The sequence below is a fragment of the Acanthochromis polyacanthus genome, chromosome 3 (genome assembly GCF_021347895.1).
Source record: "Acanthochromis polyacanthus isolate Apoly-LR-REF ecotype Palm Island chromosome 3, KAUST_Apoly_ChrSc, whole genome shotgun sequence".
NCBI classification, from domain to species: domain Eukaryota; kingdom Metazoa; phylum Chordata; class Actinopteri; family Pomacentridae; genus Acanthochromis; species Acanthochromis polyacanthus.
The window spans coordinates 15,496,748-15,523,432 of record NC_067115.1 but is presented as its reverse complement, the minus strand read 5'-3'; the positions used below and the strand labels follow the sequence as shown (position 1 = coordinate 15,523,432).

The following is a 26,685-nucleotide window of genomic DNA, read 5'->3' as shown; positions in this document are numbered from 1 at the left end:
AAGTCCACCGGACAAAGGTTCTTTGGTCTGATGAGACCAAAGTGAGCTTTTTAGCCTTGAGACCAGATCTTTTTGCGCATCAGACACCTGCACATCAAGACCATCCACACCATGAGGCACAGTGGTGGCAGCATCATGTTGTGGACTTGATGTTTCTATGCAGCAGGCCCTGGAAGGCTTGTAAATTGAGATGTCAACATGAAAGCAGGGACATCTTGGAGGATAACCTGGTGCAGTCTGCAAGAGGACTATTACTTGGGCAAAGATTTGTTTTCCAGCAAGACAATGACCCGAAGCATCCAGTCAAAACGGCACAGAAATGGGATTATGGACAACAAAATGAATGTTTCAGAGTTGCTGAATCAGAGCCCAGACATCAGTCCAATGGAGAGTTTGTAGCTGAACTCCAAAAGGTCCGTTTACCCATGATGCTATCTAGCCTAACAGAGTCTGAACAGCTTTGCAAAGAAGAATGAGGTAAAATGGCAATGTCCAGATGTACAAAACTGATTAAGACCTTGTCTCAATGCTGTAATTGTAGCTAAAGGTGCACTTCATAGAAATCTGTTTTCATTTTGACAATAAAGAGCCATTTTTTCAATTTTTTGTTTCAAAAGACAAATTATATTGACTCTGAATTTAATGTTGAAAAGCAACAAAAGGAGAAAATATCTGAGAAGGTTAAATCTTTTTTACAGTAATTGCATTCCTCTTACCTTTCTTAATTACTTTCTCCTTCTTTAATGCATTGTTTTATGTTTCCTTTATTTTCTATGTAAACATCTTCACCTTTATCATCTCTTTTGTTCCATTATTTCTTCTTGCTTTCCTTTCTCTAGTTTTCTCTCTCCTTTCCTTTACTGATTTAATCCTTCTCTTTTCTCTTCATTCTTCTCCCTCTTCTTCCTCCTGCTCCCTCCTCCTTCCCTCCCATTTTTCCATGGTCTACCTGAAGGAGATGAGGATTCCCAGGGCCAGCAGCAGAGCTCCCAGTGAGAGAGAGTAGCCCACCGTATACATGATCCGTAACTGACTGAGGATGCGGCCATAGTGCTGCTGCAGAGTCAACAGAAAGACAGAATCAGTTAAGTCCATGCAACACAAACACGGACAGACACTTTAGATTATATTTGGCACAGAACAAAAATATCCTCAAGAGATTAGACGATTTTTTACATGCAGAATGGTCTCTGAATGTGTCAAGTTAACGTTGCACGTCAGTGTTACCCAACCATCTGTCACTTTGAGCACGGCGACGGTCACTTCACCAGAGCAGGCAAACACACACACACACAGTTTTATGCACAGATAATCACACACAAGAGCGCTGTAGTGTATGCACACACACCTCACCGGGGTCGTCCTCACATTCACTGGTGTTCTTTTTGGCCCATTTACCGTCTTCGGTGCAGACTCTGTAGACCAGACCCTGCTGAACTGTTCACACAGACATGTTTGAGATTTCATAGAGCGGTAAGCTATATTGTTGTTTCTAGGGCTAGTACAGCCATGGCCATAAGTTTGGACACAAGTACCATGACGCTTGTGAATCTTAGAAAATACCACAAAATTGTCACTTACAATACAGTACACAACTCCTGAGAACTATATTAAGTTTCATATTTTAAAAAAACATCAAAAGAGTTTGGTGTCATTTTGTTATTCTTACCAAATTTGGTTGTGAAAGTACTGCATTTTTTTGTTATTTTCTTCTAATATTATGTTTTGGGAACAAAGTTGTTCCAATTGTTGGAATTTATTGATAATATTATATCCCTTGTTGATTTGTTGACTAATTAAACTGGTGCTGTCAAAAAATATTAGTTATGTTCTGTAATAGACATCAAAACAGACATAGTAAGTCATGCTGTGTCCAAACTTAAGGCCATGGCTGTATTGATGTACATTTTGGTTTATTTTAATTGTTATACTACAATTCACTTAATGTTTGCACTGTCTTTGCTGCTGTAATGCTGCAAATTTCCCCACTGTGGGATTAATAACGTTCTGTCCTATTTTAAGTGTACCCCTCACTCTTTAGATAGTGGTACATGCCCACCCCCATGATTGCAAAATAAGCAGGTAAGTAAATAAACAATGCACTAAAATTTTTGGATTTGAAATAAAAGCTTAAACATCCGTAAGAATACCTTTTTAAAAAAATCAATGTTTAAACCACATACGGTGTTTTAACATCACTTCTGTGGCAGTTTTTTTAGTTGCTTTTTTTTTTGCATCGTTTGCCTTTTATCGCGTGGCTTTTTGAACACGGGTCCAGCATAATTTCATAACTTCCATATGTTCTCATATGAAAGCCACTCAGCATGCAACAACGTATTGGGACAGACAATCAGAGGGAAACTCAGAACTGTTCAGCTCTTTTCACACATTGGAAAAGCAAAGACTCCTGCCAGGCTACCAGTCAGCAGGAGATAACAGAGACAAACTCCCCTTCAACATCTATTTACAATCTCTACAACACCTGGAGGAAACCTGTACATGAAAATGAAGATTTTGCACTGGCAGAGCTACAGGTCAGACTTGTGTCCTGCAAATCACGAGGCAAACACCCCAGAAAGCTCCATGGGGCACATCGTGAAGTTTTAACACTACTCTTGTAAATGGTAGCGTGACGGCTGACTCATATTTGGCCTTCACACCCTATTAGTACACTCTATTCAATACACCACTCATCTACATTCTGCACGTTTCTTTCATTCCACTGAATGGCAAGGACATATCATGAGAGAGTTGCCATAGCAAAGCACTTTCCATTCAACAGTTCTACTCATATTGCGTCATTAGACGAGCACTGCGTCCTTTTTCTAAGATGGACTAATGTCTTGTGTGAACAAGTGACGCAAGGGCTACCCTATGATCTACACTTTCATGTGCTTGAGAAAAAGCTCCACTTCCTATACATAGCTCTTGGAGCGGAAACGTGGGCATATTCTCACGTGTTCTTTTAAAATCTGTGAGTGTACAAGTTGTTGTGTCACAAGGTGAGAGTGGCAATTGAAGAGTCTCGTGTGATGTGAAAATAACCTGCTAAAAAAACACCAGTAATCTGTCAAGAGCCTGAAACATGAATAAATATAACAACTAAAGTAAGAGAAGTCCAGTTGGTTTTTACTTCGGCTTATAGGATTACTAAGGATTACCGAGATGACTGAGAATTTGACTTATTGGCTGTGAACATTCAAGAAAAACGGTTTCCGCATAATCAGTGGCTTCAGAAGCGTCTTTTTCAAAAATCTTCCAATAAAAAACAAAACAAAGCGCTGCATGAAACTCTGACACCCAGATGATACTGTGAAAATAAAGTGCTATGAACTGCTGCTTTAATCTCTGCAATGGTGAAACAACAGTGTCACAATGAGTTCAAACTGTGACACATAGATTTGATTAAGAACACATCTGTCTTTCTTTAGCTGCAACAAGCTTTAAACACATTAGCGACTTGTTATTATTAACAATTTGTAACTGCAGACTTACTGGTTAACATGCAAACTGTACACAGGCAGGTAGGAATAAACATGATGACCTTCTAGCGCAAACATTTTAACAAAGTCCAGCTCAGATTATATAATCGGAAAACTGATGGAACTGGAATACATAGCAATGTTTTGCTCCTCAGTGGACTGAGGATATAGTTGTGTTAATGGCAGGTGAGCAGAAGGACCGGTTCAGACTTTGGAAATAACTGGCTTTACTGAGAGTCCATCTGTTGAATCACTGTGGAGCAGAGGGACACAGACACTGAGCCTCTTCCATGGACCCCACCATACATCAGAATAACCTCATGTAACCATGGCAACCGTGTAAAAATAGGGCAACAGCCATTACCATAAAGTGAATTGATAAAATAAAAACCTAAAACACAAATATGAAACTAAAATGTCACTTATGAAAAGCAAACATTTTTGACTACAACTAAATTAAAACAAACAAAAAACCATCCATGAATCCTGGTACCTATCCCAGCTGATTAGGCACAGGAGACACACTGGACAGGGCGCCAGTCTGTCACAGGGCTACATATCCAGACAAACAATCACACTCACATTCACACCTACGGACAATTTAGAGTAACCAATTAACCTCAGTATGTTTTTGGATGGTGGGAGGAAGCCGGAGTGCCCGGAGAAAACCCACGCATGCTCAGGGAGAACATGGAAACTCCATGCAGAAGGACACAAACTAGTGATCATCTTGCTGCAAGGCGAAAGTGCTAACCACCAAGCTACTGTGCATCCCCCAATGAAAAGTCAAATAAGAAAAACTTGAATAAGAATTACACTAATGCATGTTTTATGACAAATTAGTGCATAATCAAAACACTAAAATTTACTCATCTCTCTATTATTCTCAAGCACTGATATAGTCACAAACCACACACACAGACCTTTACGGTACCATGGCAGGAACCACGGGCAGGAGACATTGACTGTGGATCCTGGGAGTCCATCTGGCCAGCAAGCGTACAAGTCAAAGGTCCTGTTACACACCAGCCCTGTGACAGGGAGCAAATTGGTAAATTCTGTGCCGGGATCCAGCTGTCAGGATTCACCGTTTCGAAATATGAGGCCAGGAGCTCACCTGTAGCAGGGGGCGTGGCGTTTAGGTAGTCCAGACACTGGTTCCTGTAGCTGCTCCACTGCTTCTTCACAAGCTCCAGAGAGTTAGCAGAGGAGACCTGCAGGAAGAGGGAACTTCTGCAGCCGTTTCCTTGTTTTGAATATGCTGATTTTCAGTCAAGAGAGAGCGGTGTGCTAAAGAAGCATTTTGGGCTGTGTGTGGGAGTGTGAAAGGAGGAAAAAAAAAAGCTTGGAGTTGTACCTTTGTGGAGCTGCAGAGCATGAGCAAGGGCAACAGGAGACACACCTGGGACATCCCACTGATGCTGGGAGGATGGGGGTCGGTGGGGACCAGAACACAGAGGAGCCCCGACACATGAGGCAGGCTCAGCCCTCTCTCCCCTGCAGCCTACAGCACACAATGTGGAGAAGATTGTTAAGTGTGTTTGTGTGTTCATCAAACTACAATTCCTTTAAAATCATGAAAGGATCAAGAATCAATAAACAGAAAAAAAAAAAAAAAAGGCAGGGATCCCAGCTGCTTCTCACAACAAACACATCAGAGCTGTAAATCATTCTGTCTCCATAATGCCAGCTTTAAAAGAAACCGGTAACTAAAGGGCCTCTGTTTATATGTGACCTAGTTCAAGTTGTTGTATTTACACAAAAGACTGAATAATTTATCTGCCTACATTACCCTCTAGACCCCAAAACTCATGAATGGGTTTGAAAAGTGCCAATTTATTCCATCTAACACAGCCATTAAACCATAGAAAAGGAAGAAATTGTTGCATTTTCAAGTTTCTGATCGTCCTTGAAATAAGTATTTAGGAATTGCAGTTCTGTTGATATAATTACCCAAATCTAAGCTTAAATTTGTTACATTTCACTTTTTAAAAATTACTCTACTAACAAAAAAATAATTAAAAAAAATCTGCTCTCCTCAGTGCAACAGACAAACTTTGACTATTTAGCTATTGCAGGCAGTGTTTACACAGAGCAGATGGAGCACAAGTATGGAAATAAAATTAAAGTACAGAAAAATATCTGTCGTATGTAGAGCCAGGATTCATTTTTACAGTATTGGAAACACCTGAAGCCACTTGGCCTAAGGCTGCACAATGTTGATTCCATTTTATTTCATAAGTTGCAAAATAAATATAAAAAACTCAGGTTTGATAAAACAGTTCTCTCTCCTTATAGCCATAGTTGTGCTGTTTCCATAGATGTGCACGACTTTTTAATGCAGCGAAAAATGAGCCCACCGTGAGTAAAAATGTGACAGGAGCAACAAAATGCCAAGAAACTGCATAGAAGGTTACTCTGCATGGGATTTCAAGTTGAAAGAAGACAACATAAACAAAACAGTCATCATTACAAGCCTGCTATGCACTGTGCTTACAGAACTATCATGTTTTTCTACATGTTTCTCAAAAAGACATCAGCTATTGGAGCTCAGGATGTGATTAAAAACCGGGCTGCAGAAGGTCAGAGAAGAGCATGGAGCCTCAGGAGAGCTTTGCAGACTCCTTGTCTACACTCACCCTCAGGTCTAGAATTACACATCATCTGTATTTAGACTCTTTTGAATGAAATCTACAGCAGGAAATTCTTTGTGCGTGCTGATATTCCTGTGGCAGCTGACCGTCTTCACCCACGCAGTTGGAGAACAAAACGAAATCTGAAACGTTTCTGCAAAAAACACCTTGACCGTGGAAACATTTTTGGCTAAAACGTTTCAAATTCCATTCTATTCCAGTCTCTTTGTCTCTGTTGAAGTGCATCTTCAAGCCATGTATGTGTGTCTTGTTGTGTTTTTTTTTTGTGCCTGACAAAGATGTGAGCTGAGCATCAATAGCTTATCACATTATCACAGCACGCAGATTAGTCCTGTAGTTTTAAAGGACCTCAGAGCAAACAGCAACAGCAAACTCCTGCTGTGTTGTCTTTCTTTTATCTCACGGTGTTACAGTAATAATCTTCCTCTTTGTAACCACATGCAGTTCACAGCAGCAAAGCCCAACAAGCAGAGAAAAAAAGGACAGATGGACAGTTTACAAGTTTCTATGGGGCAGATTAAGCTTCATGTTAAATACACAGTCCAAAGATTAGCTGCATCAGTGTTCACAATGAAATATCCTAAAGAGTTTATGTGTGAATAACAAATATGAATGAGAGGATGGGCAGCGATGGACTTGTGCTGCTTCACTGTCATCCAATTGTCCTTTCTTTAAAATTTCAGTTTAAAGGCCCCATATTGTGCCCCTTTTCTGCATATTAATTAATGTCACTTCAGTTTATTTTCTTTTTACTGCAAAGATGATTTATTTTACCATGGCTGTGTTATAGTTTGTTTTAGTGCTGCTCTAAATGGACTGTTCTGCTCTGAAAACCAATGAGCTGCTGCTGTTCCCGCCCCCTTCAGGAAGAATACGCTCTCTGAGCCGGATGATTATTTGTTAGCACCTGGGTAACTAGTTGTAGGGGTTTTTGAACGTCTTATACCTTTACGTCTTTTATTTTACACTTCCCAAGTTTGTAACAACCATAAAACACAATAAAAATTGATTTCCACCTTATGGGACCTTTAACAGATAAGTCTGATGATAATCAGTTTATTTTTGTTGTTAAACCCGAAGAAAAGATCAAAACCAACAATGAACCAAATTTGTGTTGAAACTTGTTTTATCTTATTCCTATTTGCCACAGAGCTCAGTTCACATCAACATAGATTTCAGTTTTGTTTATGATGAACTCTTTAAATCATTTTAAGTTTATCCAATCAAATATCCCTAATACATGATAAGGAACAGTGGCCTCCTGCTGTTTTAGGGGATTTACTGTGGGTTTTGTGAAGGTGACACTAGATTTTTTTTTTGTACACATTTTTAAGCATTTGGTTCTTGGGTAGGGACCAGTGGATGTAGGATGATTATCAAAGTCAGAAAGCACAAAAATAAACCGATATGTTCTTGATTTTTGTTCGTTTTACAGATTTCTTGACAACAATCAAAATTTCTCATGAGAGGAAGTCAGCTTTAGGTTCTTGCCTGAGGTTTTTTCTTTATTTTTAAATGTTATGTGTCAATAAAATATTTGGCTCTGCATCGTTCACCTCAAATGTCTGTCTCCCTAAGGAGGGGGCTCAAATGACTGCTAAGCAAACCAAAATAAATTATTTTGTCTCTTAAACTGACCATCGTTGAATTCTGCTTTATTGGCAGCCCATCCTGGCTGCAGGATTTGATGTAATTTCTGAAACTGGAGGAGATCAGATTTGCTGTCTGTGGCTAAACTGAAAAATTTTATGAACACTGGCAGTCTTTCCTATTGGATTTTAAAACACTGAAATCTATTCCACTGGACTGAGGTGAAGCATGAATGGATGTAAACAGCGACTGTTTGTTTCTGGAGATCAACATTTTCACATACTCTATGTGCACAGGTACATTAAGTACATAAATATATTGTTACTGTTATTTTTCTGTCTCCACAAGGAGGATTGTCAGGTACATACAAGCTGTCAATAAAAGAAGTTGTTACCTTGTAGAAAAAGTTTTGCTCATTTAGCATGTGCGCAGATGCATTTAGACCCAAACCATGAGTTTATTCCGAACCTAACCAAGTACTTTTCATTCCTAAACTTAATCAGATATTTTTGCAGCGTAAACACAAGCAAACACCAACTAAAAAAGCAACAAAGGAACGGTCCCAAAAATAACCTAAACTGCAGTCTCCTTAGTCAAACTCCTGTAGTTGATCCCCCAGCATCCTTATGTCAACTTTAGAGCCATTTTTCTGTGTAAAGCAAAGAAACTCACAAATTCAGACACTGTCAGTTTTAACAGTTTATTTCAGGACATCATGCATTTGTAGTTCTGCTCGTGTGATGCTCTGGACCAATTTGAGCAAACGTGACACAGACAGTCCATTAGATCACAAACCTCCCCCGGCAGAGCTTGAGATTCACAATGTTTAAATGAACACAGTATGAAGGAGACCAAACTAAATGGGCCACATGATACAAAATCTATCTTACATAGTTTTAGGGAACAATAATGAATCATCTGTGTTCTGCAGCCCCACAAAATATGAGAATCAACTGCTCCCTTGATTCTGTCCTTCTTTAACAGATTAGAAGGTGTGTGAGCAGCTTGTTAAGATGTCATGACAGGACGGCAGGCTGTCCATCCTCTAACAGAGTAGATGCAGAAAGGTGTGCTGCAGACCTCTTTGTTAACTTGTTGAGGGTTATGACATTGATCCTTTACAAGAGGAGGGTGCATCGATTTGTGGTTATTTAGAGGTTGGTGTAGCAGCGATGTGGTGAGAGCGGAGAAGGCAGAATGAACGAAAGCTGCCTCCGTTATAAAGTACGCTAAGTGGGCGGGCTGGACTGAACAAGTCAACCATTGGACAGAAAAGGGCCTTATGACTGTATCTCACGATTTTATTTTTTGCATTTTTGTGCTGTGAGTCAGTGTAGCTGTTTCACATTTTGTTGTGCGCCTACATTGATTTACAGCAGTGGCCAGATGTGCTGTTAGTATCTACAAAAACAAACATAATGGTGCATTTTTGAGATGTACATGTTTTGGTGAAAGAACAACCACAAAATCCTCTAAATGGCTGTCCTCTATTTGCCCAACAGTAAGAACGGTATCTTCACTTCTGTTGCTTTTGAAGCTCCGTTCTGAATTAAATATTGTTATTGTACATCCCTACAACAGAGTATAATTAAAGTTGATTTTATCTTATTTTAAACAGTCGCTACAGAAACCTTTCTGCGAACTTATGCCGTTCAGGAGCCAATGCTCTTATTCTTCCTCTAAATAGCCACATTGGATCTATTTTACATGACAGTTCAGCGGGAAATACTCAGCGTCCTCATCCTGTAATCACATAAAGAGTGCATGGCTGTTTCTGTCCGTTTGTGTTTCTATGGAGAGTGAGATATGGAAAGTGAGCAAAATATCTGCACAACCACATATTTGGATGAGCACAATCAGGCTGCATGACTCACAGCTTTTCCTTTTGAATACTCCCGAATAATGTGCTGCTCATACGACTACATACGTAAATCAAAATGCGTGACAGATGGTCACATACTGTATGCTGTGTGAGTTTGTGCATCTGTGGCCAGTTTTAGTTACTTCTCCTGAGGGGTATTTGCTTATCCAACTGAGTGTATACCATTATTTTTATTGTTCATTTGTCTAACTGCTTCTTACACCCACTCTCTCAAGAAAAGAAGATGCGAATAAGATAATTTCTGTCTGTCTTTGGCACCCTTAGCTCAGAACATTGATCATCAACAGATGGCCAGAGGAATTTCTTATTTTTCTACAACGCGGCTCTAAAATGCATGAATAATCTCAGTCAGCGGGTCAAATGTTCTCTTTCATTCATGTTTTCACCTTCTTGATTTTCTTTCTCAGATTCTATCAGTGTGTCAGAAGAAGTGAGACCGTGTGTCCCTCACTCCCTTCTCACACATTTGCATTCGAGTGTACAATATGTGCGCCTGTCCAGGAGAATAAAAATAAAGCAGCGGGAGAGGCTGATGGAAGTCAAGTGAAAGAGTGTGACAGCAGCTCATTTGAGGAAAAAGAACAACCTAACACACCCCAGGGGCTTCGATCTCCAATGATCAGGTGCTGAAAAGACAGTTCCCCCCATTACCATTCAGTTCACGCTGTACATTTGTATTCAGGCTGTAGCGTTATTAAATAATTGCATTGCTCACTTTGAGCGCCTTCCAATTATGCTTTTTTAAATCAATAAGCCTTCCGTGTGTGACGAGGGGAAGGCAATTAGGCAGGGTATGGAGCGCATGTAGGTGGTAACAGAGACAGGAGTGCTGTGGCTGTAATGGAGCTAAACGGCGCTGTAATTATGTTGTTTCTGCCTTGGTGAGCTGCTCTGCCCCCCATGTTGACTGCTCTCAAGCTCCAAATGCACCATAATATCTCTGCATGACCTTTTCCCCCCTTATTCTTCATTTCAGTTTGTTACTATCCCTGTGCTTTACTGGGATTATTTTTTTTCGATATTGCATAAAATAAATTCCATTCAAAAAGAAGCAGATTTTCCATCCATTCATTATCTGAACACCGCTTAATCCTCATGAGGGTCGCACAAAGACAGGAGACATCCTGAACTGGTCGCTCCATACAAACACTCTTATTCACAACTACAGACAATTTACAATTATTAATAAACCTCAGCATGTTTTTGGACTGTGGAAGAAAGCTGGAGAAAATCCACACTTGCACAGGGAGAACATGCAAACTCCATGCAGAAAGTCAAAAGTTTGATTTATCCCACTGAAGGCAACCATAGTTCTCTTTTCTGGGGAAATCAGGGGCACTTAAATACAGACGGTCATAAAGGTGTTTATGGCAACCTTTTCTCATTCACAGGGCATCAAAAATTGGTGTTTTGTCCAAGTTGCTAGTGTCTCATAAATACACATACGGCATTCTTCGTACCAAAATAGCAGTACAATCACATAATTAACTGTATTTGGTGCTCAGACCAACATGCTGATTGTTCTCAGTTAAAAACCAAAAGTCTCATCACATCTTTTTAATGTCATGAACACCATGGATGTCAAAGTCACAGGATATTTATACAAGAGACTGAAGTTCAAGTCCCATGTTGGACAATTACTTTCTCAGTTTCATTTTGTTTTTTGACTTGCAGTTCATTTGATATTTGCTTAAGTTTAGGCAATCAAATGACTTCGGTAGCTTCAGGAAGAGATCATGGTTTGATTGACATACATCTATTCACAATGGCCATCACATGCTGCAAGGCAAACTTCTCATTCCCAGAAAATAAATGGCATTGACAACACCAGCAGAGAAAATTTTACTACAGTCCCATGGTGTCTATCCATCCATCCATCCATCCATATTTCCTATCCCAGGATTGTGCTGTGCAGACTAAGCAGCCCCTTTCAGATATCCCTCTCCCCAACTATGTTCTTCCGGGGGATCCCAAGGAGTTCCCACACCAAATGAGATATATAATCTCTTCAGCGAGTTCTGAGTTTATTCTGGGGTCTCCTCCTAATTGGATGTGCCTGGAAAATCTCCAAAGGGAGGCGTCCAGATGGCATTCTAATTAGATGCCTGAACCACCTCACTCCGATGGGAAAGAGCTGCAACTCTGCTCTGAGCTCCCCCCTGACATCTAAATTCCACACACTATCTCTAAGTCTGAACCCAAAAACCCTACAGAAACTCTTTTTGGCCATGTGTGTCTCATTTTCTTTCATCACAAAACAGAGCTCATGACTGTAGGTAGGGACTGGAACAGACTGACTGGTAAAATGAGAGCTTTTCCTTCCGGTTCTGGTTTGCCGTTACCGTAAATTGAGGCTAAAGGCCACCCAGTGCCTTCGAATCTGATGCCAAGAGGTCCTGATAAAGCGGCCGTATGTGGTGAGTCGGGGTCTGTGTGCGAGGATGTGTGCTAGGATTAACTGAGGAGTGTGACAGAGGTAACCCAGAATCTGCACATTCAGCATTTGTTGCGCCTCACAAATAGAGCAGAGCTATCTTCTTATTTTTTAAATTATTCTTTTCATCTCTAACAGTCTCTTCCTCACATCATAAGTTTTCCTTGTCCTTTCTTCACTCTTCTCCTTCAAGATCCTCCAACTCCTCCGTGTGGAAAAAATGCCACATCTTCCTCACATCATAGGTTCACTTTGTCCTTTTCCAATTCCTTTATTTTACAATCCTCTGACTGCTCAAAAGCACACAAGCTCGTCCATGGAAAAGACAGCATGTGCCAGTGCTTTCAGAAATTCTTGCACTGTATCGTTTCTTCTCCCTTTGCCTCCTCCAAGGAGAACGCTGGACCATATTTTTCCCTGTTGTTTCTGACAGGGCAACGAGTTTCACATTCTGCTGCACACAGAAACTGCAGCAGAGCCATGTCTCTTCTTCATGGTTCTCATATTAAAACAAGTTTGGCTCCCAGTGCTATCATGTTTAAATCATCACCACTTCCACTAAGGAGACATCTGGGCTGGAAAGAAATGTGGGTACCGGGCAGATGGTACAAGCAGCTTTGCATTCAGAATAAGGTGTTTTTTCTGTTCAGTAAGATGAAATAATGGCAACAGAACATCAGAAGGCAAACGTCCAGTGGTGGTTGTGGACAAGTGCAGAGTTGTCCAGATGAGAACTGTAAAAAAATTTATGTGAACGAAGGAGAGAAGGGAAGAGCACATGGGAAGAAGGCTTGGCCAGTACATACCATTCTCTGTGTCCTGTGGAGAACGCCAAGAGACAGACCCTAAATCCTCAGAATTGCTCTCTGGGATCCCCCATAAGACTGCTGATACCACACAGACTGTAGGCTGCTCTCCATATATTCTCATCGAGCCTTGCATCCCTCCCATACACCTATCTTCTATGGAAACAGATAACACCACGTATTTCTCTGCCAACACAGACAGATGCACGAAAACACCAGCCAAATTAGTTTATGCACCTGGCTGAGAAGATAAAAAGGTGGCAGTAATATAGCACAAATGACATTTGGATACTTACTTGTGCCCCCTTTTGATTAATTAGAGTCTGTTTGAAAAGCCAGAATTCAATAATGAGGTGTGTATCACCAGGTTGCAGGAGCCAGCAGTTGGTTGCTTTACAAACAGTACAAACAGTGGAAATGAAGGAAAATGCAACAAGAAGCTTGTCTAAAGGCTGTGGTTTAAAGATATACCATCATTAACTTGCTGCATCTCATTTTTTTAAATCCTACAACAAATAAAGTGTTAAAAAAGGCAATTTGTGGTTTTATGGCAGTTATGTAATGAACTACTCCAGGGCTTTGAAGTCACTGCGGCCGGCCAAGAAACAGTCCTGCATGTAACCCTTTAGGAGTCAGCTTTAGACAAATGTGCTTCGCATTTAACACACAGATATAGGAGTGCTATTGATCAAGGTGTCCAACAAGCACTTTTTTCTACAATGTCAAACTGTTTTAACACCATCATGGTGGAAAACGTGTTCAATTACTATAATTGATCACTACAAAAGATTATGCATTGCATGATTTTCATCACCGGCTGTATCAAAAGTGAGTCTTTTAATCAAATCGTGACAAAGTCTTGAATTCTTTTTTGGGTTCTTGGATATTGGTTTTCCTTTTCCTTTTTGTAAATAAGGCAGGATGATGCTCTTCTGCTCTATGAGCTGGTGGATTCAGTCGATCTTATTCTTGTTTGAGAAATGGTCATCTCTTTCTACCCATTCATAGACCCAAGAGAACACGCATTTTTCTGATTCATGTACTCTACATTTTCATCAGTTTATTTATCCATCCATCCATTCTCTATACACCGCTTTATCCTCACTGATGAAAATGTTGTCCTCCCTTTGAGTTGGATTGATCTGGATCGGGCATTTTTGAATTCATTTTTGGAGTAAATGTTTGATGTTTCCGATCACCAAAGAAATCTTAATGTGGAAACATAATCACCTGCAAGAGCAGCAGCTTCACTTAAAATCTTTACCTTATGTTCATGAATATTTGAGGCAACACAGCTGGAGATTGTTTAAATTGCTTAACAAGGTGCACGGTTCGAAAAAATTACCAACAATGGGTAGAGAATAGCCACAATTAATCAAATTTGAAACGCATTTTATCTTGAACCAAGCCATCAAAAATCACACCATATGAGTCAGAAACTGTAAAAACAGAAAGAAACATTGGATATTCAGCTTGCCACCTGTCCTTAAACTACTCATTTTTGATGCACCGTTCCATCAGGAAAATTGAATTAGTCAGAGTTTAAAATGGCAATTCATCAAAATCTCTATCAAAGCTACATGTCTCATTTTAGAAATTGCAAAAACTATACATTTTACTAACCAAATTTTGTTAAAAATAAATAAATAAACAATTCTATCCTTCTGAGCAAAACTATGAACTTAGTGACACAGTCTTGATAAACAGTCTGTGTTTATTCAGAGCAGATAGAAAAAAGTATGGGAATAAATGCAAAATGTTAATAGTTTAATATCTATTATACCTGGGTTTTTTGTTGTTTTTTTTGGAATACTGTTTTACATGTTGCTTTCAGGTTGAAGTAGGTAAAATTAATTGTTGAAGAAATTCTAGTTTTGGGTTTTGTTTTTAATGATTTATGGCATTTTAGCAGCATCGTACTGCACAGAAGACTTTTGTGAGTTCTCTCTTCTCTCCATGTTATCTTTTGTTCTGCTTCCATAGAGGTGCAAGACTTTACATTGGAGAGAACAATAAGCCCACAGTGAGCAAAATTGTGACAGGAGCAAAAATATGCCCAGAAACTGGTTCAGATTCACAGTGTTAAGCAGCACTAAATCCTTTACAATTTTAACATGCATTTGCCTGTCAGATTTGCATAGTTCTTCCATCGTTGTCCTTCATTTGAGCCTTGTTGTGACAGCAGTTGATGTTAGCAAGCTACAATACAAACTGAAAAGCTTTAGCATCACAAGAAAAGAGAATGAACCTGTTTTTGAGGAAGCTAACAACCTCCCGTCGCCTGGAGCAGCATAGCATCTAAACTCTGCATCAACAAGGGCAAAGTTGATCAATGTTCACATCAGATACTGTGAAACTGAGTGGAACAACAAAGAAATTAGCTCCCAAAATGTAGAAAATAAAATATAGGATTAATGGTTGCACTGAAGGAGTTTAAATTGTTATTCCTTTTTCTACAAGTTCCTGCAGGTAATCACATCATTGTATTGTGCTTCTACATCATCTATTAAAGCCCAATACTTTTGTTTATACAAGGAAATGAGCAGACTGATATGCAAAAGGACAAAAGGACAGAGGAAACAGGTCTGATCCATAGGGTTTCCACAGTCTGTGCTGAGAAATGTCACAGCTGAGTGTGTATCGTATTCAAACTACCCCTCTAACCTGCCTGTCATGCATTTGTCAATGGCGCATCTGCCAACACACACCGTCAAACCTGTGACAACCAAAACATGAGGGACACAAACTGGTGGCACAGTGTGAAACACCACAGTGACAAAAACACATGAAAATATGCACACACTCAAGACAAGAGCTCTGTTCATGGGCTTCATAAACAGCTAATAAAAAACAACCAGCTGCTACATGTAAGGACAAAAGTAGAAAAACAGTAGCAAGAAGAAAAAATCTCTTTGAAAGCCGACATATATAACTGCTCAGTTTCCATAACCGTGCATGAGTGCGCCTGCATATGTACATAAATGCTGTGTGTTGTTGAAAGGAATGCATGAAGACAATCATGGCACCCATATTATGACCATAGTACACGAAAACACTCACAGGATGATGGTTGTGGGGCAAACACGCAACTGTGGGGTTCTTCTAACCAAGGTAACATTTGGAAAAGCAATTAAATGATTAGAATATAGTTTCCATTTCTGTATACATATATGACTGACATGCATTGGAACAATCTATCATTTGAAACCCATTCTGTCTTTCTCCGCAGTTTCTTTGACTTGGAGAAACCGAGGTGGAAAAATGAAAACATGTTACAAACCGTGGTGAAAAATCAGCGCAAATCAGTCAAATGCCACAAAATATGGTCATGTCCTGCTCCAGTCAACCCTCTCAAAATAAAACTGGCAGACAACACACAATAAACAGTCAAAAATAGCTGATGCTTTATAAGGACACAATTTTGACCCTCATTATCTACAGTGAGTCAAAACCAGATGCTCCAAGCGGTGTTTTGTAAAAATATAAAATACTGCTGGGGCTTCAAAGGAAGAACAGATGGATGTTGTCCTTCAAAGCTACACATTTTCTCTGCAACCATGGCTGCAGTTATTACTACAGTTTGGCTGAATCCATTAAAAACTCAAGAAAACGGGACAGAAATGAAAAAAATCATTGTCCATTGTGAAATAACACTCTTAAACCTTGAAATGTAATTGTTGGGTGTAAATACTTTCACTACAGTTACCATGACAGCAGTGAATCAGACCCGTCACATAACCAGCTAAAGCAAACTGTTGATGTCAGATCCTCGCGAACAGGAGTTTTAAATCATTCATTTTTTTATTACTTTGTAGAGAACCATTTTGTCCCCGTAACAATTCCATTTTACTTACTTGCATGCATACTTATTGACTCCTGCAGGAGCTCGTAGAAATGGAGGTACAGGAAAGGACAAATGACTATGGGGAACATGGGACCAACACTGTCCATTTTTGTGGAAGGAAGAACTCCACAAAGACCCCAAGCCCAGGGATGCAAATTGGGCTTGGGCTAACAACAGAGACACTGTGCAGCCCACATTTATCTGTCTATTATCGGGGGTGGCATGTACCAATTAACGTCACAAGCATCTATCTACCAGTTAACCTCAGCATGTTTTTGGACTGTGGGAGGAAGCTGGAGAAAATCCACACATGTACAGGGAGAACATGCACGCTTCACGCAGAAAGATCCCAGGCCAGGACATGAACCAGGGATCTTCGAGCTGCAAGGCGACACTGCTAACCGCTGATCCACTCTGCAGCCCAGATCCAATGAAGCTTTAATTAATTATTCTTCAGGATTTTAATGTTGTGAAATCCATCCTTCCTGAACTTTCGTTTTGATGCTCAGAACTTTAGCATGTGCAGTATTAACAAAATCACTTTCTTCTGTACTTGTCAAACCTTTGGTTCCCGTTGTCTTGTTTTCTTCCACTGAAATGATACTTAAGTACCAACTGAGACTTGGAAATACTTGACCGGGTTTGAGTCACATGGCAAAAACACACCTTAAATAGCAAGTTCATTGGGATTATTTTCAGCACAAACTCAAGGCTTTGATGAACACTAAAAATATAAAATTTAAAGCTGAAACTCAGTTTCCTCTCATTTACAAAAACATGCAACCACAGATTTCTCAGATGATTTTGTTTATCACTTTGAAATACATCTAAAAGTTAAAAAATGTGTATCCTGTTGACTACAACTTCAATAGAAAAATAAATTCAGTTTCATGGCATATCAAGGCAATGGTCAAGGTAGTTAGGTTTAGGTAAAAATAACTTCAGGTTCAGGGTACAGTCATAGTTAAAATGCTAACTACATAGACACAGTCATAGTGGGGAAAGTCCCTCATTTAGTTTGTGGCTCTACAACAACGTCATCCTTTCTTTCTAGGAACATTAGAAGATTTTAGAAATCTTGTTTTTGGGATTAGCTGGAATGATGGAACAGGACGTCCTGAACTATCATTCTTGCATTGCTGCTTCTGCAGCACTTCGATCAACTGGTCAACTTTTGCATTATATTTAAAATAAGTGGAACAGATCAGAGAAGTTTGACCAAATCACCTTAGAATGCTTTATGCTTTGGAAATAAAATCAGTAAAATAAATAAATAAATAAAAGAAATAGTAGATTTCTGTATGTTTAAAATATTTGAAAACAAAATCTTGATTTAAAAAAAATACATTTGGCTGGCTTTTGATGAAAAAAAAAAAAGACTATTGGAAACATTTGTAGATTGCCTGTAATTTTACAAAGAATTCATTTTTTATTTAACTAAACAAATGTAAATTCAAATTGAAAACTGTAAAATTACATTAAATTAGTCACAAATAAAATAAAAGTCTTGGTTTTCTAAATTACAGAATTCCAGCTTCTGGAATATTACTGTCTTTTTACAGTCAAGAATTCTCATCACCTCTTTTGTGAATAGAAATAACTAATTTGCATGCTGCTTACAAATATTGCACTTTGAAAGAAATCATTCAACAGAGTTTTGGAAAATGTGTTCACAGTAAATCACAATTTTGTCTCAACATCAAAACTCAAATTCCCACCTCACAGTTGCAGGCTCTTATACTACGCATAGAATACTTTAAAGAGTCTTAGTTCATTAGGAGAAACAAACAGAGTCAAACTTCGTGCATGTGTTGATATTTTTGGCCAATAAAGTTGTAGTCATGACAGTAGACAAAGCCTCAAATATGGGTGTTTCTGCAAAGTAGCTACAATTTCTGACACATGGATGCTTCAGAAGATCTACATAAACACCAGAGTTGCAATTTGAGCACTCAAGATCAGAGCAAGTATCAGACATTCAGTATCTGAGTAAATGTGCATATTATCACAATCAATTCTGTCCCTGAGTTATGAGTGTTGAATAATGCATTTTTGAAGCTGACCTTTGACCTTTTGAATATAAATTTTCATCACTTCATCATTTTATTCTCTAAGGTGTTTATGCCAAATTTTGTCATAATTAGCAAAAGAACTCCTATGCTACAGTCAAAAATGTCTTTTGTGTGGTCTCAGTGAACTTTAACCCCTGATCATTAAATCAGCTCATCCTTAAGCTAAAATGCATAATTTGTGCCAAATTGAAAGAATATGAGGCATTCTTGAGATAACATGGTCACAAGAATGGGACGGCTGGTCAACCCAAAGACAGAAAGCCTCTGACCACAGCTGTTGCTTTCACAGAGGCAAACATGCTCTGGAATCACACATATTAGGGTTTGACTGTAATTAAGTCGTAAAGATATTATTGGGATAAAATCATTCTCTCATTCCTCTCTGATGGGCTCAAACTGACCGAGAGTCTTTGCAAGAGAACGAAAACTGAGCCAAACACACAGAGGAGAGAGAATGTGTGTCCATTTTTCTCTGTCGGATACGATACAGTTCAGACTTACTGAAGACACATAATTAGATAATTCAGTGAAAGCTAAATAGACCCGTGTGTGCCAGAGGCATAAAGAGACACAACGTTTAATTTTACTATGAGTACAACACAGAAAGCACAAAGACACAATGTGTGTCCGCATCTGCATCCTCAAGGGCTCGGCTCATAACTCAGCTGAAAGTTTGGTTGCATTCTTACTCCCTTTAAATCACATGAGGGATAATCAGATTTATTAACTTATCTTCAGGGAAGCTCAAAGGGATAAAAGTGCATCAAAGACTCAGTTGCATGTTCTGTTAAATTCAAGTCACTAATTTAGAAAATAAATGAGCTTTCTGAAGATGTCTGTGTGCAAAAATGACTCGTCGCACTTCTGAATTAGCTAGTTTCCTCATATTTGCTTTTTAAATTGTTTAAACGTGCATGTAACATTCAGTATTTCTCTGCAATAAAGACAGTAGTGCATTTACTTTTTTAAAACTAAAACCTGAACCAACACGCAAAGAGAGGATTTGTTTTTATGAGGAAAAATGGGTATCGTCTGAAAACTGAGCAGTTTCTCGGCATTTTGTGCTTCCCTCAGTTTTACACACTGAGCGCTCTGTTTTGTTTTTTTTTAACAAATAACTTCCTCCATCTTCATAGAAACACAATTATGGCTAGAAGTAGAAAGAACTCAAAGTTGTTTTCTGTGTAGTCTGAATAGTTATAACGCCATAAATGCCATGACAAAGCACAAACATTGAATATCTTTGGTTATTTATTTTCCAAAAAAAGAAATATCTGGCATCAACATATTTGGTGCCCACATGTGGTAGTAATACTTAAAAAATAACTGAGAGTCACTAATACTATGGATATTTTACAACTTGCATTGTTTGTTTTACAAATTCATCTGAGACATGTAGGATAACTTGATGATGATGAAAAACTACAATGTTAAACTTAGATTTGGTAAATTTTTTCATTGGTACATCTCACATGATAAGTTCAAGATCCCATCAGTGAATATCACAGAGACGGAGAAAAGGGTCAACCCTGGCAGAATCCAAACCTCACTGAAAATGTGTGACTTTAGATTTCTACTGCTGACCAGCTGTGTTCCTGTCATATTTTGTCTTTTAGCAATTTGTTTCTGTATTTGGTTGTGAATACACTCATTAAAGCAGGGTAGGCAGGGTTTTTTTTTTTAGCATCATTGGGCAAAAATTCCTTATTAACCCTCTAGCACACTGCAATTCAAATGTTCTAAGTGGAAACTGTAGTTTTCAGGCTTTAGAAGAATCAAGGCCACGATGGAAAATTTTAGCCAATCACTTTTCACTGACCAGCATAAATAGCAGCAAAATCCACAGTGACATCAGGAAGTGGTGGTTCAACAGGTTAAATGGAGGACTCTCACTGGGGAGGTTGGGTTTAGTTTAATGTTGACTTTTAGTTAGATTTTTTTCTGCAATGGAAACCACTGACTATATCAGCAATTTAAACTAGCGTCTTTCTGAACACTGACCCAGTTATGCAATGTGGAGGTTCATGAAGCTGCTAACATGAGGCGTTTGCTGATAAGATGTCAAGCAGGGGGGCTTCATCTGCTATAGCCAACTGTACACATTTGTAAGGTCTAATTTTACTCCCAATCAGCATTAATAACACATAAGGCCCCAGACTGAGGCGACACATGTGCAACTGTGTTCTGCAGACATGTAGCTACGCATGCGACGCATAAATTAACAACTATACAAATAAAAATCTGCACTTATCAAGAGTAGCATCTGTGCAGTGGCCTGTATTATAGCAATACGATGTGCACAGTAAAGAGGCAAGGAAGGAATTTCTACCATGGATGAGCAGCGGAAACAGCAAAAAACATTCATATGGACACTTAAGTATTAATATTCTGCAAACATAGTCCTCCTAGCAAGCATATTTATGTTTAAATCACTTTTATCTCCACAACAACAACACAAGATCTTTAGATTAAATTTGTTCAACAGGTGCTTTTGTACTTCAAAGCACAAAAAAAAATGTGTATACTGGAAGGGTCTGACACTGCTTCATTCTGGTCTCTGCAGCGGTCTGTTCTTTATCTAAACCGCATTATGCTGTGTAGCGTACAGAGATTGAACTGTAGATGGAGAGGTGGATAACATTGAGAAGTGGGTCTAACTATCATGTAGAAAAGCCTCAGCAGTAGGAGAGGACAGACCATATGTTATGTGTAATGTGAAGCAGAGGGTCACTGCTTTACTCTTCATTACATAAGAACCCAGAGGGACAAATGAAGCTACAACTGTTAGCAGACACGGCTACAACACAGAGAGTTAAATTAGCATGACTTTGAATGCCACAGAGCTTAATTATTAACGAGCATTAACTACAGTACTTTACGTTTTTGCAGGTTTGTGGTATTTTAAAAATTCACCATCTGGTGTTTGCCCACTGTGTGATAGTCAGTCTGGGACAGCATTATGTCAGGACAAAGTTAGAGAAATGGCCTACTCAGTGGTGATTTGGGGGAATTTTACACTAACAGCCCCGAGTAAGCTTGTTAAACAAGAGGGCATTATGTTTGCATATCTTTTTAGTCCTTATTATTTTTGGCCAAAGCAGGCTGTGAAGGCATGTTTGAAAACATGAATGAAAAGTCATAAAGCATTAGTATCTGAATAGGACTATGGATCAGTTAAATGGAATCATAACTGACACAGTCTGTAGGCCTTGTTATGAGAGGTCTGTGACTCAGAGTGTCCCTTTCTAGCAGAAACAGCAAGAAACTTAAAGCAAACACATTCAAGCAGTAACATGGCATTTGTAAAACAAACCAAAATAAAGAATGAAAAATTTCAGTCATAAACAGATAAATATCCAGCAAAAACATCACCCTGAGTCCGAGAAACTGAGATTTTGAGGTGCTCAATGAATGGATGCATGACTTCATATGAAGGTAGATGTGGTCCGTTGTTCATTTTTTAAAGTAAGGTGTCACTTTCAAAATAATGTCCAGAAAGGACAAAATACTTCTAGCCCTACTAACCACTGCATGAAAAGTTTGACTATTTTAACAGTAGTAACTAGAAAATTGACTTAAACATGATTTCAAAACACTCTTTCCATGCCTTTGCATCATTATTTAGCAGCAAACTGTGTGTGCACCCACGCAATCATCTCCATCCCTACAGAATCCCAGTCCATGTAACCTGAGAGTCTCCTCAGTCCCACTATTCCCCCATAATCCCCCTCAGCGGCTCGCTCTCTCCTGTCTGAGCCTGATCCCACTGTCGATTATTAACGGGGCCGAAGCTTGCTCTGCAGAAAGTCAGCGGCTACGAGAAACCAGTCACTACTCGCAAATATTTACACTCAACAGGCTTAAGTCTTTGTCTGCATGAGTGTGTGTGTGTGTGAGTTGTGTGAATTACCAGCACAGGACTCCTGAGGTGAAAGCAGCAGGACAATGTGTGTGATTGTGCAGAGCATTGATACGTGAAGACAAACTCAGCAGGAGTTTTGTTTTGTCAACAGCACCAATCATGGTGGGTGAAAAACAGCAAAGACACCTGACCTGACAATAACAAAACTTCACCAGTATGTGTGTGTGTGAGTGAAATAAAGGTGACGGAAGAGACGGATAAACAAGTGCTACTGCTTCTGAATCAGATCCGACAGGTGTGATTGACGGAGCTCCCCACTGCCGTCTTTCTGCTTCAGAGGAAAAATGACAGAAAAGGAAGAGAAACAGTGTTAAAAAAAATGAATTAAAAAAACAATCATGAAATTAGAAAGAGTCACTAGAGTGGAAAGCTGCTACAGGAAGCAGTTGACAGACTTTAAGAGATGTCAGTCAAAATGCTGCAGAATCAGTGTCACAACTGAAGAGCTGAGAGATGAGTGGCTTCATCAAGACATCAACCTGACACCTGTCATCTAGTCAGCTTCTAACCATTTCTGTTACAACATAAAGAAGAAAATATGAAGGGAAACCAATTATGAAGAAAAAAGAGGGAATGCACACATATAGGACAATGTGAAGCTGAGAAGTCACACACAAATCAACACAAACATGTACGAAAGAAAGGAAGACATGAACTTCACTGGTACTAAAGCACTTTAGATACACGGTAAGGTTCCAAATTGCATATTTTTTCTTAAAAAAAAGAGCATCTAAAGCAAAAGATTGTTCCTATTATTTAATCCATCACCATTCACAGTACTATCTGTCTATCACACAATACTTCCAAGTGTGTGTCTTTACACAATATGCATTCTGATTGTTTGGCTGATGCAGGTAAACAACAAAAAACAAAAAAATTAATTAAAGCGCTTAGTTAAAGCACTTTTTTACATCAGTGACGTTATAAATTTAAAAAAAAAAAGAGGCTTCTGAGCGATGGTTGGCATTTAATTTTTACACCTTCACTGTGATGTCATGCATATATCCCATCAATAAGAGCATACAAAAGCACTTTTTTAAGCCACTACGTTCTCTATCAAAAATGATCACTACAAGAAAACAAAAAAAACTATCGGCAAACCTGACAGTAAAGCAGACATACGGTACTTTCCTTCTAGAAGAGGAGACTGAAAGTGTGTGTTTGTGTGTCACATGAACAATATGAGTCAAAGGTGCCCTCACAGCAGTGTGACTAAGAATCAGACTAGCAACCTATTTTTCCACTGAGCTAAAAACAAATCTTTCCTTGCAAAAGTGAGATAACTTTTTGTTACCATCTTCACAGTTGAGGAAGATGAGCTAAATTACAGTCAATGAGAAGAAGGGAGTTAGTATTTTTCACACTATTATTCTTTTCTTTTTCCCCGTTTCTGCTAATTGGTCCTTCCTTTCTCTGGACGTAGTAGTAAAAGACGGCTAGCTGTGATTGATTAGTGCTAAATATGTGGTTTGTCGTGTATGTGGAAGGGTAATATGGTGATCTAAAAAAAACAAAACGTTAAACTTGGTTCCCATTATAGTGTCACAAAATGCGATGTTTTCCAGCAAGGAGCTGTTGTGATGCTCAAACAAACACTGAAGCTCTCATTGCTGCTGTTGATTGCTACCTTTACTGCTGATTTAGTACTAGTTACCCTTCTAGTTTTCCATATCCATGGACTGCATGTCAGTGGTTTGTGGAAATAATGCAGGAGAAAAGTTGTGGGTAGTTGGAAAGCAGTGACACCCAACCGGACTGTGTCAAAGTTTCTCACAGCTAGCTGTTGGGAAATAATGACTTTTTTATACTTCTTCCTGATCTTGTTGATTGTTTATTCTCAAAGCTTGATGCAGACCAGGTGTTTTGTGATTTTGAAGGGTTTTAGAATATAAATGGCCGTGACAATGCCTTAATTTTTCACCTTGAGGAGTACGAGTTGTTTTATCATCAGGATGCTGCTCCATATTCTGTCAATAATTCTCTTAACTAGGTGAGCTTAGCGTCATAAAGGGATGAACATCTTGAGATATTGTGTACTCATTTTGCAGTGTTTCTGCAGGTTAGTGGCAGCTGTGTTGACAGCGAAGCAAGGATCTTAATCAGCCTCTGAATCTGCCTCAGCATAATGATGTGAGCTGGACCGCTGCTCCAAAACACTGATGGTCATGGTCAGGTCAGCTGAGCGTCTGAGGCTGATTGTTGGGCTGATGTAGGGGGGAATGTACGGTGGCCGACAAGGGCATACGCGCCGCAAACAAAAAAAACGCAATACAAACGGTCAAAACGCAATACAAACGGCCAAAACGCTGCAAACACAGGAATGATGCAAACCCAAAAACACATAAAACAAATGCAACAGAGAAATGCTGCAACAAAAAAACGATGCATTCACAGAAACGCTGCAAAAGCAAAAACACACAAACCGACAAAACAAATGCAAAAGGGAAATGCTGCATACAAAAAAACGATGCATTCACAGAAACGCTGCAAAAGCAAAAACACACAAACCGACAAAACAAATGCAAAAGGGAAATGCTGCATACAAAAAAACGATGCTTTCACAGAAACGCTGCAAAAGCAAAAACACACAAACCAACAAAACAAATGCAAAAGGGAAATGCTGCATACAAACCCCGAAACAACTGCAAGAGAGAGACGCTGCAAATTCACGGAAGGTCACCAGGCCACTAGGGGGAGCTGACCATACGGAAGGGACTGATCTTTTATACAGACAGGAAATACCCAGGAGAAAGTTGCAAAGAAGACAGCGGGATAAGAAAGTTTGCAAACACTTGGAGAGGAGAATAAAAAGGTATGTTTTCCCTTACGTCTTTTTAAACACTCGGCCCTAGTCTCTTACAGTATTATCCAACAGCAGCAAATTTACGTAGCAAATATTAGCGTGCGTCTGTCTAGCAGACCGTTGCTAGGGACGCTGATCAGAACAGCTCCCCCTAGTGGCCTGGTGACCTTCCGTGAATTTGCAGCGTCTCTCTCTTGCAGTTGTTTCGGGGTTTGTATGCAGCATTTCCCTTTTGCATTTGTTTTGTCGGTTTGTGTGTTTTTGCTTTTGCAGCGTTTCTGTGAATGCATCGTTTTTTTGTTGCAGCATTTCTCTGTTGCATTTGTTTAATGTGTTTTTGGGTTTGCATCATTCCTGTGTTTGCAGCGTTTTGGCCGTTTGTATTGCGTGTTTTTGTTTGCGGCACGTATGCCCTTGTCGGCCACCGTAGGAATGTGCTTTGGGATGTGACATTGTGGATAAATTCAGTAATTCACAATAGATCTCAAGTTTCATTTAGCTTTGTAATTAGATGACTTTTTGTTATTCAAGATCAATACCCTTGCTCCTCTGTGTGCTGCTGTCCTTGAGTGTTCAGTGGAGATCTGTGACCATGATCACATGTAAGGAAAGTGAAACATGGCAGCAGCCAGAGTGGGGATGATTTGTTAAAATACTTTAGGTAATTAGGCCACTGAACTGACATTTTATGTATTAAGCAGACATTTACAGACACTTACAAAAGGTGTAATAAACATAGTGGGCTATCAAAGTGGAAGATGTAAATAAACATTTTCAATTCTCATTCAACAGTGTTCCACTCAGTCAGCCATGTCCTAGTCCTCTTTTTGGACATCTAAGTATAGTAGATACCAAATATAATCCACTTCCTTTAGCTGTTATTGGTGCTTCCTTTTTCTAATTTCCATTTCTTCTTTGACTAACTGTGGAAACCACCAGATCGTATTCAGATCAGGATATCTTGGTAATGGCTACAATCAAAACAGAGAAGAGTGAAAGACTGATGAAAGTATAAATAATCTGGCAAAAAAGAAAGAAAGACAAGAATCATCATGCAAAATACAAATTTGCAAGTCTTTGATGCATTTCAGTGGCGTATATTTTTGGGCCCACATTACTTCAAAATCACTTAATTCAGTCTAGCTGCACAGTAACTGCATCTGGACTGAATCTGCAACAACAGAGCAATGTCTGCA

General features: G+C 39.2%; 1 protein-coding gene across 3 annotated transcripts in view; it reads right to left on the bottom strand.

The window, feature by feature from the left end:
• The window catches only part of gcgrb (glucagon receptor b), a 53,790-nt gene that overhangs the window by 14,508 nt on the left and 12,597 nt on the right, over positions 1–26,685 (bottom strand). For all 3 annotated transcript variants that reach the window (XM_022208588.2, XM_022208605.2, XM_022208595.2), the window contains exons 2-6: positions 4,840–4,986; positions 4,600–4,696; positions 4,406–4,513; positions 1,349–1,437; positions 950–1,056 (exon numbers count right to left, since the gene is read on the bottom strand). In XM_022208588.2, the coding sequence (XP_022064280.1) occupies positions 950–1,056; positions 1,349–1,437; positions 4,406–4,513; positions 4,600–4,696; positions 4,840–4,893 (455 nt within the window). In that variant the 5' untranslated portion in view covers positions 4,894–4,986. The remainder of the gene's footprint in view (positions 1–949; positions 1,057–1,348; positions 1,438–4,405; positions 4,514–4,599; positions 4,697–4,839; positions 4,987–26,685) is intronic.